At 34.5% G+C, this 14649-nt stretch overlaps 1 protein-coding gene across 2 annotated transcripts in view; it reads left to right on the top strand.

Moving 5' to 3' along the window:
* The window catches only part of YIPF5 (Yip1 domain family member 5), a 13950-nt gene extending 5751 nt beyond the window's left edge, over positions 1-8199 (top strand). For both annotated transcript variants that reach the window (XM_059417826.1, XM_059417827.1), the window contains exons 3-6: positions 2092-2264; positions 3094-3239; positions 5263-5444; positions 6771-8199. In XM_059417826.1, coding sequence (XP_059273809.1) covers positions 2092-2264; positions 3094-3239; positions 5263-5444; positions 6771-6933 — 664 coding nt within the window. In that variant the 3' untranslated portion in view covers positions 6934-8199. The remainder of the gene's footprint in view (positions 1-2091; positions 2265-3093; positions 3240-5262; positions 5445-6770) is intronic.
* The last annotated feature ends 6450 nt before the right edge of the window (positions 8200-14649 follow it).

Genomic DNA, 14649 nt, shown 5'->3' with positions numbered 1-14649 from the left:
TTCCACTTCCCCTTGCTTCCAGGTCCTTTTACCTATATAATTATATGTGTTATACTATATTACATTATACCTAAACCTATGTAATTGTATGTATTGTACTTAATGTTTGTATATGTATATAAAATACATATATACAAATATATACATACAGATATATTCTAAAAAGTGCCATCACAGTGGTACATACAGTGAATACTGTTCTGAACATTGGGTGTTTTTCGATTCTGCCCACTGAATATTTTTTTATTATCATTCCTTATTAGTACCCATAAAAGTACCTCATTCCTTATAACAGTAGTAATCTATGCCCCTATTACAATATATTTACTAGTAACTGTATTGTTTTTTTATCTTTTGCTATTAAAATAGTGTTTCATCAAAGTCTATATTACTATATAGCCAGAAAAATAAATAGCATTTTTTTAAGCTTGGATTGGATTAGTGTGATAATTAAATCTTCAGAGTCCCATTGGGCTCTCCAGAGGGCTGTGTGTAGTTGAAATTTTGCTATTACTTAGATTTGCTTTTAATCAAGATGTTCAGTTAATTTAAAAATTAGATTTAATTTTAAAATTTCAATATTCATGGCAGTCATTAGATTTTATATTTGTCAATAGGGAACTATAAAATTTTTAGGTGTGATTAAACTAAAGGATCTTTAAGGCTTCTCATTTCTTTTCAAAAATATCTTTGAAAATAATTACTTTACTTCTGTATTTGTTACTGTGTAATGAGATTAGTCCATTGATAGGTAAGCCATATTTTTTCCCACAACATGATAAAACAGATTTTGTGGGTTTTTTTTTTTTTAGAGTTTGTTTATTTCTTTGACAGACAGAGATCACAAGTAGGCAGAGAGGCAGGCAGAGAGAGAGAGAGCAGAGAAGCAGGCTCCCTGCTGAGCAGGGAGCCCAATGCTGGGCTCTATCCCAGGACCTTGAGATCATGACCTGAGACGAAGGCAGAGGCTTAACCCACTGAGCCACCCAGGCGCTCTGATAAAACATGTTTTTAAAGATACTGCTTCAGCATCCTTCTTTTCCCTGTTGTTTTCATCATTAAAATAGCCTTGGTAAAGCCTCTTTTTCTACAATGCAGGATTTACTATAGTACATATCAAATGAGACAGTAGTTGTACACCTACTTTGAAAACTTAAAAGTGCTATTCAAATACAAGGTGTATTCCACTTCCCCTTGCTTCCAGGTCCTTTTACCTATATAATTATATGTGTTATACTATATTACATTATACCTAAACCTATGTAATTGTATGTATTGTACTTAATGTTTGTATATGTATATAAAATACATATATACAAATATATACATACAGATATATTCTAAAAAGTGCCATCACAGTGGTACATACAGTGAATACTGTTCTGAACATTGGGTGTTTTTCGATTCTGCCCACTGAATATTTTTTTATTATCATTCCTTATTAGTACCCATAAAAGTACCTCATTCCTTATAACAGTAGTAATCTATGCCCCTATTACAATATATTTACTAGTAATGCAATAATGTTTTGTTATATTTAGAAAGCTTTCACAGAAAGAGGCTTGAATTTTTTCCCTATGTATTCGAAAGTGGTCATGGTTTGTGAAGAGATTTACCCACTTGCGAAAAATAACATCCTACAAAGAGTCAGGAAGAATTATTACATTCGATGGAGATCCAAACTACAGTGGAAAATTACATAGCATGTAGTACAGTCTGTCATGTTGTGTTTTCATTTGTAGTCTTAGGCCTCAATTGTATTTCACAGTTATCTTCATATTACATATACTTACTGAATGGGGAGAAATAGATAAAATTCTTAAGTTTTCATTTGTTGACCACCTAATGTTTAAAAGTTTCATAGTTTGTAAAATGCTTAAGCACTGTGTAAGTGTTGGTGTCATTAGAAAGATTATCTAAAAAAAACACAGCTTAACATTGTAGATAATAAGATCATCTTAGTTATCATTTCAGCACCATTTATGAAAACTGGCAAAGTAGCTATTCTAGGGAATTGTATGACTATGACTCTGTAGCTCTCAGAGATACCACTGTTGACGTAATTCTGAGAAATGTAACTTTGATTTACAGACAGTATGCTAGCTATGACTACTCGCAGCAAGGCCGATTTGTCCCTCCAGACATGATGCAGCCACAACAGCCATACACTGGGCAGATTTTTCAGCCTACTCAGGCGTATACTCCAGCGACACCTCAGCCATTCTATGGAAACAACTTTGAGGATGAGCCACCTTTATTAGAAGGTAGGATTGGTTGCAACAGTTCATAGTATTTTGTAGTGTCCATCTGGTCAGTGAAAATAGATCTTAGTTTGGAGAACTTGTCCTTTCCTTTAAAAGAATGATGGTACAGAAAAAAATAGATATGAAACCATATTGAGGTACAGAAAAAAACAGATATGAAACCACACTGAGCCATAGGGGACCAGAGTTTTTAATAGATCTCTATAAAGTGATAATTATGTTAGTATTTGAGCATTGACTTTGACTTCACATTAATGATTAAATTCTGTCAGTGGAAGAAATGAAAGGAAATAACATGGTAGTGATTATTTTACATGGAAGAAGCTGGCAAAACCAGTAATATCACTGAAAAGAATAGCATTTTTCAAACTATTCTAAAACCCATAAAGCAGTAGTTCTGTACATTTTGAGGGGGGTTGGATACCCTTTCAAAGTCTAATGAGAATTATGAATACTCTTCTCAGAAGAAATGCACAGTTGTGCATAGAAACGTAGTTTCATATACAATTTCGTAGCATCTCCAGGTATGTAGAGAACCCCTTACTGTTAATGCTGTCCATATATTCTTTGTTATGCAGTCATAGCTGAGAATGTCTTGTTTTTTTCATATCCATACACTTTTCTAGTACCAAACCAGAAATAGGATATTTGTGGAGTAAACCCCATAGTTAGTGAAGACTGGTATTGAAGAATTATCAAAATGTCTCATATTGCTAGATTCTCTTTTGATAATGAGTGCTTCATTTTTTCTCCTGTTGCCTCATGGATTCAGGTAAACTAAAGGTGTGTCACAAATCCTAATGGACTGTCTTACTTTCTTTTCCTTTAGAATTAGGTATCAATTTTGACCACATCTGGCAAAAAACACTAACAGTGTTACATCCATTAAAAGTAGCAGACGGTAGCATCATGAATGAGACTGATTTGGCAGGACCGATGGTTTTTTGCCTTGCCTTTGGAGCCACATTGTTACTGGTAAGATTTCAGTTTGAACTCTATGTGTGAGATTAGAAAACAGTCTCTCAGTGTCCCACCAGGAGCCATTTTTGAGACTCTGTTTATATATCAGATCTTGAATGTATTTTGAGTGGTATTAGGTTGTTGGAATATTATGTACCCATTCATCAATTCTCCACTGATAATAAATGTCATATAATTAGAAATAATTTTTTGTTTGAAGAAAAGGTCTAATTATTAGGGGAAAGAAACAATAACATGTGGCTTTAGTCCATCATCAAAATTCCTTATTTTTAGAAATTGACATTTTTTAGCCTGTTGCTCTTTTACTTCTGTATTTTAATGATAGCTTTTGTTATTTTTTAAAATCTGTGGACTTTGTGCAGTGTTCTGTTATTATAGTGGTTTTGGTTACTTTCCTATATATTAACTTCTAATGAATCGGAACATTAAAGGGCAAGATGTTTTAACTGCCTATCTCCTACTTCCGAATGTTAAAGTATATTGGAAATGAATAGTTGTAAAGATAATTTGCTAATATATGTTGTATTTTATCTTACGTCTCTGAATTAGAAAAGATAAATGATGTAATGGATAGAAGATGGGATTTTTTTTTTTATTAAAGATTTTATTTATTTATTTGACAGAGAGATAACACAAGTAGGCAAGAGGCAGGCAGAGAGAGAGGGGAAGCAGGCTCCCCCCCGAGCAGAGAGCCTGATGCAGGGCTCAGTCCCAGGACCTTGAGATCATAACTGGAGCTGAAGGCAGAGGCTTAACCCACTGAGCCACCCAGGTGCCCCAGAAGATGGGATTTTTAGTCAGGAAATCTGGGCATTAGTTCAGTGCTCCTGCTCTGTCCTGGAGCAAGCTGTTTTCGTCTTTTTGCTTCCTCTTATAATTTTGTGATTCCCACCTCACAAGATTGTTTACAGATTAACCAAGACAGGTTAAATGGGAACACTGAAAAATTTTAAAGTGCTGTATGAGGTTTTATTATTACTACTTTAGTGAATTCGTTGGTGAACTCAGCTGAACCTTTTGAAACTTCTACACTCTTACATATTTATAAATACTGAGTCTAACAAAAATGGCAAGAATTTTTTCATGTAACATAGTTTTTAGAGGCATTCTCATAATTGAGTTTTGTATGTCCAGAATCTAACAAACCAGGGAGTTCTTGAAATCTTCTCTGTGGACTGATTTTCATCACAGTATGACCTGAATACAATGTTTGTTCATATATCTTGACTGAGAGTGCTATGACAGCAATTTACCTAACTTATATTGTTTTAAGTCTTTTCAGTCATATCTTTAACAAGAGCATAATTAAGTTTTCTTTTGATTTTGTTGTTGTTGTTGTTGTTTGCTTGTTTGTCAAAAGACTTTATAAATCCACCAACAATTTGGAAAAATAATGAAAGAAAAATGTATCTTCCATTATGTTTCTCTTGCATGTTAATCAGTTTTCTCCTCCCCTCCCCATAGAACCACTGTGTCCTGCTAATCCTGCCTTCCTTTCACTTAGCTCCTTTAACAGCCATATAAATGAATGGTGAAATTGTTTCTGCTGTTACAAAGATTGCGACTACATCCTCCAATGAGAACAAATTGCTTTGGGGCAATTTTGTTCGTCTTAGGTGCTTTCAAGTGATGTTAGATATTGTCCAAACATTCTGCAGGGGTTTCCATCTTGTCTCTGTAGTTTATTTGCTTAAAATGAGCTAAATTTCTTTTTAGAAATCTACTAATTAAAGGTGATTGTACCATGATTTTGTATCTTTATTTGCTGAATTGCTTGAATACTAACTGGAAAAAGAAAAACCAAATATCTGTGTATTGGGAAATAGATACTTAAAATTTCTTGAGAAAGATATAAAAGCCAATCTGTGTTTTACTATTCTGCATAAAGAATCGTTGCCTCTACAGATTTTGATGCTCACAAATTGAGTATTTTCTTACGTATACCATTTTAGGTGAAATAAGACCAAAAAGAATTTCCTTTCTTCCTTTTAACGTATAATCTCTTCTTTACCCACAGGCTGGCAAAATCCAATTTGGCTATGTATATGGGATCAGTGCAATTGGATGTCTAGGAATGTTTTGTTTACTAAACTTAATGAGTATGACAGGTGTTTCATTTGGGTGTGTGGCAAGTGTCCTTGGATATTGTCTTCTTCCCATGATCCTACTTTCCAGCTTTGCGGTGATATTTTCTTTGCAGTAAGTACTGAATTTTTATTTTGGGGATTGATTGACCAGTTATCTGTAGTAGGATTAATCTCACATAACTGAGATATAGGGCCTGTTGTGAATGAGGACTGTACTACATGCTTTTCAGTGGTGAGCAGTGGAACTGAGAATAAATTTTAAAATCTTTTATACGATCTCTGCTTTTATTTATAATAAAGAATTTGACTTTTGTGTTTATTTACCAGTGTCAGTAAACAAACTGAACAGTGGTGATTGTTAGCTAAAATATTACATGAAAAGATCAAGTTGTTAAAATGTTACTTACCATCTTTGATATTTTTTAGACTATATCTCATTTCTTAAAGATGTTGGGCATATGCTAAGTGAGTGAATAATAAACACATACTCTGTGTTTGGCAGCTTTTAACTGGAAATGAAACATTCTTTTTATGGGAAGAGGCTGTTGTTACTAGCCTGCCATGTTCTCAGATGTGCTACTAAGCGGTTTAAGTATTAATTGTTAAAAAATGTTTTAGGTAAGGTTAAAAAGAAAGCTGTAAATTCCTGCTGATTAAATTCTTTGTTCATGGCCAGTATGCAGATTCTCTCTCAATTGTTCCGACTCCTCCTTGTGGCTGCTGCCAGGCACAACCAACCGTGCGCTGTTTTTGCGCTTAAAAGTTAAAGGAAAGGTTGAGGGGAAGAACAGGTATCAGCTGTCTGATGCTAGAGATCTGACAAGATGATGGCTTCACAGTATTCTTGCTTTGTGTAAAAATGCTTTAGATTTTCAGTGTAGAAACTGTTTCACTCTTTTCATTTGTGGAGATTGGCACATATATATTTGAATTTTACAAAAGAGATTTTCTACCAAAGCAGTATTTTCTAATCAGGGCAATTTTGCTCTTAGGGTACATTAGGCAGTGTCTGGAAATAATTTTGGCTTCCGTAACTGTGGGGCGTACAGAGTACTACTGGTACCTCATGGCCGAAGGTAGAACAGCCTAATGGTGAACAGCCCTTCCCAACAGAAGTGCATCCATCCAGGTGTCAGTAATGCCAAAGTTGAGAGAAATCTAGTTCTTATGCTAACAGGAGCAAAATGTAATTATAAATGAGCTTTTTCTCACTTCATTGGATGTGGATGTGAATGATTGAGCATTATTAAATTCACTGTGAGGTACATTATTTTAACATTTGAAAAAAATCTCAATCATTTCTGCAAATTTGTGCAATGTGGATTTAAAATGCCTTTTTTTTTTTTTTTTTAAAGAATTGGTTATTGTTGTATTCTTACATAACATCTCATCTACTGCCTTTTTCCCTCCTCCCCCTGTTTCTCCTTGTCGGTTACAGAGGAATGGTAGGAATCATTCTCACTGCTGGAATTATTGGATGGTGTAGTTTTTCTGCATCCAAAATTTTTATTTCTGCATTAGCCATGGAAGGACAACAACTTCTAGTAGCATATCCTTGTGCTTTGTTATATGGAGTCTTTGCCCTGATTTCTGTTTTTTGAACTGAATTTATCTGGCATGTGGACATCATTGGGCCAAAAAGGACTTCAACTCTTAAATTGGACCAGCGAACTGCTACAGTGCAACTCTCATGCAGACCTAACATTTGACTGTTGGAGCAGTGGAAGTAAATATGTATCTTTTGTTCATTTTTATAGAACTTTTGAATACTATGTTGGATTTATCTGCAGTATGACTAGCTTTAAGTATTTGTGCTTATACAGATAAGATTAAGAAGTGCTATTTCCTGTTCCTGCAACCTTTGAAAAACAAATTTTTTCCTTGCAAATTATATTAAGATGTTTTTAATAGATTTTTATCAACTGTGGGAAACTAACCACATAATAATCTTTCTTAGAAACAACCCAGTCATAGTTAAGAAGACACGAGATGTATTGCAGAAATATTTTTCCAAGGGATTAGGAAAGAAAAATTGCCTATATTCTCAAGTTAGTTGCACTTGGAGCAAAAAAGTGATCCCAAAGTAGAATTTTTATAAGTTTGCACTTCCAAAATTTGACATTCCTTTAGATTATCTCATGGAGTTTTTGCTAAAATTCAAAGAGACAAGAAGTTCATAGTCTACTTTATTGTAGACAGGAAATGTGAACACCTGTTAAGGTAAGCATTAACTAAATCGTAGTGACCCAGGCTGGCTACATTTATGTTCATTGTTGGATCTTCATATTTCCTAGAGAATCACTAACCTTTTTTGAAAAAAATATTTAAAATGTCACAATTTCAGTACTGCAGTTACCAATGTAAAATGCATTTGATGCTTAGTAATTAAAAATTTCCCAATTTTAACAGCTGTTGAGTTGATTTTTACTGTTTTTGTTATCGCATTTTCTTTAACTAGTTTTAACTTGTATTCCTGGTTTAGCCTGAGTTTTAAGAACAGAAATTTTTTAGTATAAAATTAGAGAAAAAAAAAGAGATTAAGTGAAAGGCAATTTGAGTTACAATATTATTTCCTTGTATTAAATTTGTTTGGCTAATGTCATACTCTCTTGTCAGAGAATCTGTGGGAAAATGCTGTATCTTATATTTTGATCATTGGGTTTTTCTGAAAAAACTGCCTCTGATTTTGGACAAGCTCAGTTACACCTACGAGAAAGGTGCCCTGTGGGGAAGCAAATGTTGCCCTCTTTTTTTCGGGGGGGGAGACTTTTACTAATTAAAAAAACAAACTGATGTTTATTGTTGGTTTTAAAAGGTAGTGTTCAATCAAAAGAGGAGGTTACGTTAATAAAACATATTTCTTATAAGATCATGATTTTTAATCTCTGGAATCATATAAATTCATTTTTCTTTATTAATACTTAATCTAGGAATAATCTCAGTAATAATTTGTTTCTGGCTGGGTTTTCAAACTTACCAAAGTGTTTTAGAATATTTCTTACTGTAATCCATGGATAGTATCTTTTTTGCCTCTTTCAGTTCAGTTTTTATAAATACTGCTCTTGTTAAGGCAGATATAATGAGTGCCTTCTGTTAATATCCAATTTTTCCTAATGAACAGGGTAGATGATGCTTTGGGAATTAAATTTTCTCACTGTTGAATAATCTCAGACCATTAATCTTCAGTCAGATTCCCCAAATTGTTTTCTTATTTTTTGCTTCTTCTACCCCCAAGATGATAATTTCTAATTTAAATCAATGTTGAGAGATTTTTGTTGTTATTTGTCTTAGTTAACTCTAAAGTGATTGGGTACAAAACCATCTTATATAAACAATTACTCTATCAAAAACAGCTATATAGTAGAGTTGCATTTAATGCAAGAGGTTAGTTTTAGAGTTGCTTGATATCTGAAGAGTCATGTATAGCCAAAGTCTCCCTTCTTAAAGTTTTCTTATGGGCACCTGGGTGGCTCAGTGGGTTAAGCCTCTGCCTTCAGTTCAGGTCGAGATCTCAGGGTCTTGGGATTGAGTTCCACATCAGGCTCTCTGCTCAGCAGGGAGCCTGCTCCCCTCACCCCACCCTCCCCTCCTCTGCCTGCTGCTCTGCCTACTTGTGATCTCTCTGTCAAATAAATAAATAAAATCTTTTTAAAAAAATACAGTGTATATAGCCATATTTATGCATACTTTAAAAGCTGAAAAACTTATTTCAAAAAGTTATATATGCTGACTTTTTTCTCTGGCATTGTAGTAGATTTTTGTTTCCTCAATGAAGTTCCAGGAAGAGCATCTAGCTAGGGTCCATTTTGTACCCAAAACATACATGTAACATTAAATATGAGAGATAAGTCAGTATAGCTACAAGCTCACTTATTGTGATTGTCTCTGAGTAACAAACTCACTATGAATGGATTTTCAGGATCTCTCAGTCAAGCTACAGTGTTATTTATTTATGTATGCCTTTATGCCAAGGACAGATAGTTGCTTTATGTATGGCATAAATGTGTATTTTATGATTTAAAAAAAAAAATGTATTAGAGACAGAGTGAGTGAGAGAGAGAGAGATTGAGAAAGCACCAGTGGGGGACTGGCAGAGTAGTAGACTGTCTGCTGAGCAGGGAGCCCAACATGGAACTCGATCCCAGGACTCTGGGATCATGACCTGAGCCAAAGGCAAACACTTAACTGACTGAGGCAGCCAGGTGCCCCTGTTTTATGATTTTTAATACCATGCCATATTAGCATGTTTACCAGTGGGTGCTTTCAAGAGCTATGTAACTAGGCTTGTAGGAATGGGCTTCTTTCTCCAGATACTGTTATAAAAATAGTGCAAAATTCTGTAAATCTTAAAACGCTAACTGTTGGCACATACTAGGCATCCAAACAAAGAGGATTTTTTAAAAAATGTAGCTAATGACCTATTTTGGGGTAGAATTTAAGTACTGTGCATTTGACACTTTCCAAGTTTATGTGTAACCTTAATGGGCATTGCTCAACTCAAATATACTCCAAATCTAAGTAGGATGATTATCTCTGAAACTCAAATTATACAATTATTTTTGTAGTATTCATTACCTATAAAAAAGGAGCCTTTCTGAAATTAGACATTTTTTTCCTTGTAAATGGAAGAATTTAGAACTTTGGGCAAAGGGTGAACTATAGAAATTGAAATCTTATCCAGTAGAGTACTCTGACTTAGTAAGTGTGGAAAGTTGTAGGAAGTCAGGACCACATTTGGAGATCTGCTTGTTGTCACGTAGAGCAGAGTTAATGTAATGACTCAGACAATTTGCTTAACTTGCTCTGTAGGAGAAATTTTATTTATTTATACATATGTGTGTGTATATGTATAATATGTGTATATGTATAATACATATATACATATACACACGCATGTATGTACATATATGACAAGGTGTTTTGGCTTTCATAGAGTATTTCCAAAAGTTTTGCAAGAAATATAGAATGGTACAGATCATAGCATGAAGAGTACCAAAGAATAGCACTGGGTTTTCAAAACTCTAGCTAGAGCAAGCTTCTACCTAAAAATAATGCTCCAAACTAAATCTGTCCTCACAAACTATCTTCTGATTCATTTTGTGATACCATGTAAAATTCTAAGTACTGGTTGCCAAATGATCTCAATTTTTTTTTTTTTTAGATTATTTATTTATTTATTTATTTGACAGAGAGAGGACAAGTAGGCAGAGTGGCAGGCAGAGGGAGAGAGAGAAGCAGAGAGCTCACTGAGCAGAGAGCCCGACTGGGGGCTCGATTCCAGGATCCCAGGATCATGACCCAAGCTGAAGGCAGCCACCTAACTGACTGAGCCACCCAGATGCCCCATGATCTCAATTTTTTTAAGTTCCAATTTATTTGGAAATGAAAGCTTGAATGATTTCTTAAGCAATTTCATCTAAGGATATACTTGTTTCAAAATAGGAAGCTTAAGAATGAAACATTCAGAGTTAGGCAAAAACAAAGTACTTTTTCAAAGACTTACAGTAATTAACGGGAGATTTTATTTTCTTCTTAGGATGTATTTAGGACTTGGGGAAGGAATGGCAATAACAAGATACCCAAGGTTATTTGTGAATCCCATAAGGAAAAATTTGATCGTGTGCTTTTATGAATAGAAACGAATGATCTATCATTAGCTTGTTAAGAATACGGGGTTTATTTCCAAACAGCCTGAGTTAAGCCTGTACAATCTGTGCTATTATTATTATTGTACACCACCAATGAAGAAATAATGGATTTTTAACTCTACTCTGCCACCATCCAAATTACTGAAGTTTGAATTTTAATACATAACTATTACCTAAATTTCAGTAAGCTGATTTGTTCATTAATAACTGAGTATACATATCTGGGCAGTAGGTAATATAAAACATTAAATATTAAATTATTTCTAGGGACTGGCAGAGTACTTAACTAAAAGTGTTTTATATTAACAAATGTATATCTCGGGACAGTGACTACGCAAACTGAAGAAAGAAAGCTAGTAGTATGGAGTTAGGATTTTTACATCAAGATAAGAATACTTCTACCCCTGTGCACCAAGTTCCTACTTTAGTTAATGAAGAACATTATCTACTGATGGAGCACAGTGTCCTGTGTTTGTGCAAATAAATTAAAATGATTACATACTCAAATGAGGACTAATTAAATACAGAGCTGTTCTCCTAATTTAAAAACACAAATACTTTCTTGAGCACATTAGGTTCTGAAGATCAGATATTACATTTTTTGTGAGCCCAAATAATTAGGCTTACCTTGCATATATAAATTTGGTTTATTTCTAAAACTACTACTAAATCTGATAGCATGTAGGGTGATTAATTATGCATTAAGGTGTTTAAAATAGCTTTTCAACAGTAGCAGTACAAAAAGAATCTTAAAAATGAGAAGACAAGGAAATGTAGATACATTTAAGATAGTTAAAAATTTATATACCTACTTGGCTTACTCTGATTATCTTAAAAGTAGAGAAAGCAATATGGTTCTTTCATTTTTTTTCTTCAGGTAAATATAATTCAAGATTCCTTGTAAAAGTTCATGTTAAATTTGCTTACAGTTTTCAGTTTTGTGATGTTTGCTAGTGCTATAGGTCTTGATAGTCCTTTCTTTAGGCAGCCAGTGGTCTTAAAAGTCCTACTATGTTACATGTTTTTTCAAAATAGGAATGTCTTTATTTTCTTCTCCTGTTACATGCCATCATTTTGGTAAAGAATAATACCTCTATACAGCAATAGAAAGGAATGGTTTATTGATAAGATATCTTAACAGGAATGACCCTCAAACATTATGCTAAGAAAAAAAGCCATATATGAAAGCCCACATACCCATTTATGAATTTCTAGAAAAGAAATCTGAAGGGACAACAGATGAGTAGTTATCTGGGAGTAAAAGTGGGAACTGATTGCTCAGGAGCAGGAGGGAGCTTTTCGAGTGCTCACAGTTGCCCAACTGTATGTTTATTAAAATCATTTAAGTGTACCCTTAAAATGTGTTAGATTTAGTGATACGTTAACAGTATGGAGGGTGAGAATGGGAAGTAGAGCAAACTGCTAGAACACCTGTATCTTTAGAGTTCAAGAGAAAAGGAGGAGGAAGAATCCTAAGATAGATATTAATAGAGGATAAAACAATGAAGAACTCCTGACCAGAGGGGAAAAAACCATCGAGATACCAAGGAAGTGAGATTATTGCCTCCTCCAAATTTCACTCCCCACCTAACTCCCTTCAGGTTGATTGGTTTTTGTTTTAGCAGGTCACATACAGGAATCCTCCTCCTCCCCACTTTGTACCCCCAGTGACTTGTTCCACATGAATACACATGTGCACGCTCCTTTTTAAAAAATTTTTTTATTAAATTCCTATAACAAAATCCATTTTATTAATTTGGTGGTTTTACTGTATTCACAGTGTACGACCATCTTCACTAATTTCAGAATATTTCCATCACCTCACAGAGAATCCCCATTGTTCTCACTTTCCCACCTCCCATACCCTAGCAACCACTAAATATTTTCTGTCTCTGATTTGCTTATTCTAGACATTCTGTAAGAAGAGAAGCATAAAATGGGGCCTTTTGTTTCTGGCTTCTTTGATTTAGCATAATGTTTTCAAGGTCATGTTTGTTTGTTTTTTTTTAACTTAGCATGCTGTCTATTGTGGGCATCATTATATATGTTGAACATTGAAATTTTCTTCATCCTTTTTCCAGGCTGGATATCATTTTATTAAATGATCAGAATTTAATTGACTTCCGCAGTCCCCTATTATCAAACAGTTAGGATCTTGGTACATTTTTTTAAAAAATTATAAATAGTGCTGCGTTGGTACTGGCGTCTTCCTTTATTACATGCCATTTTTGCTTCTTATAGTGCTCACGTTAATAATTACTTAAATGCAGAATTTAAATTCTGAAAATTTCAATAATTTTATTCCCTAGTATTCTGTTTAGTGTGAGTCTAGTTTTTGATTTGTTGAAGCTGCAAGTCACATCTATGTTTATATAAGCACTGATCTGTGATTCTCTATTACCTCAGCATTTTTATGCTTCTTTTTTTTTTTTTTTTTTTTTTTTGGTTAAAGATTTTATTTATTTATTTGACAGACAGAGGTCACAAGTAAACAGAGAGGCAGGCAGAGAGAGAGAGAGAGAGAGGAGGAAGCAGGCTCCCTGATGAGCAGAGAGCCCGATGCGGGGCTCAATCCCAGGACCCTGAGACCATGACCTGAGCCGAAAGCAGAGCCACCCAGGTGCCCCTTTATGCCACTCTTAAGCAGTGGAATGTGAACACTGGTGAAAGTATCATGTCATGCCCACACCTCAGATTATTCCTACATGAGAAGGGAAGACGTCATTCAAACTGAGCTGCCTTTTTTTTCTTGCCCGTTTAGAAGAGTCAGTCTGACAGTGTCCTTTTAAGGTCACTGTACGTAGCTTTTTTAAAAAAAAGTTCTGAAATGTGCCCATTTTTAATTTCTCCTTCAGTGGATCTTTGTGCTCATCTAATTTACTTATTTCAGAGCATCCCTTCCATTTAACTCAATTGGGCTTTAATTGCATCAGTACTCATCTTTAGAGAGAATATCAGATATATGGTATGATCTGACAGTGACTCTGCTCAAATTAGACCTTGTTACCCAATTTGTTCCTATTTCACTTCCCAGGAGTTAAATTTTATTATGATAGCAGTTATAAAAACTAAAATCAACATCTTTACTTCAGACATCTGCAGAAAGCAGTTTGTTATATAAATTTTTATTGCACTTTTAAGAGTTGAATTACTTAATAAAATGATTTAAAATGCTTTCCTTTTGCTTGGTTTTTGTTTGGATGGGGTTGTTTGTTTAGAGGGTGCTTTGGTGTTGTATTTATAATATTTTACAGCTTGCTTTTTTTTTTCCCTAAGATTGTATTTATTTATTTGACAGAGAGAGCATGAGCACAAGCAGGGGAAATAAAAGGGAGAGGGAGAAGCTGGCTTCCTACTGACCAGGGAGCTCAATGTGAGGCTCCATCCCAGGATCCTGGGATCATGACCTGATGCCTGAAGGCAGAAGTTTACCTGACTGAGCTACCTAGGCACCGTATGCCTTGCTTTTTTAAGCAAGCTTTTTTTAAAGCTTCTTTTAAGCAATGCACTTTAAAAAAACACTATTTCTGAATTGTTTAAATGTACATTTTCATCACTGCTCAAGCAGTCCTGTTGAACAGCATCTTCCAGCTTAAATGCCAATTCAGATACTCCTTGCATGTATATGTCTGCCAGAAGATCTTGCTTAACCCAGGCTTTCTTTTTACC

This window comes from Mustela nigripes, chromosome 12 (assembly GCF_022355385.1).
Source record: "Mustela nigripes isolate SB6536 chromosome 12, MUSNIG.SB6536, whole genome shotgun sequence".
NCBI lineage: Eukaryota > Metazoa > Chordata > Mammalia > Carnivora > Mustelidae > Mustela > Mustela nigripes.
Note: the sequence above shows the minus strand (reverse complement) of the source record. Positions and strands in the feature narration are given on the sequence as shown.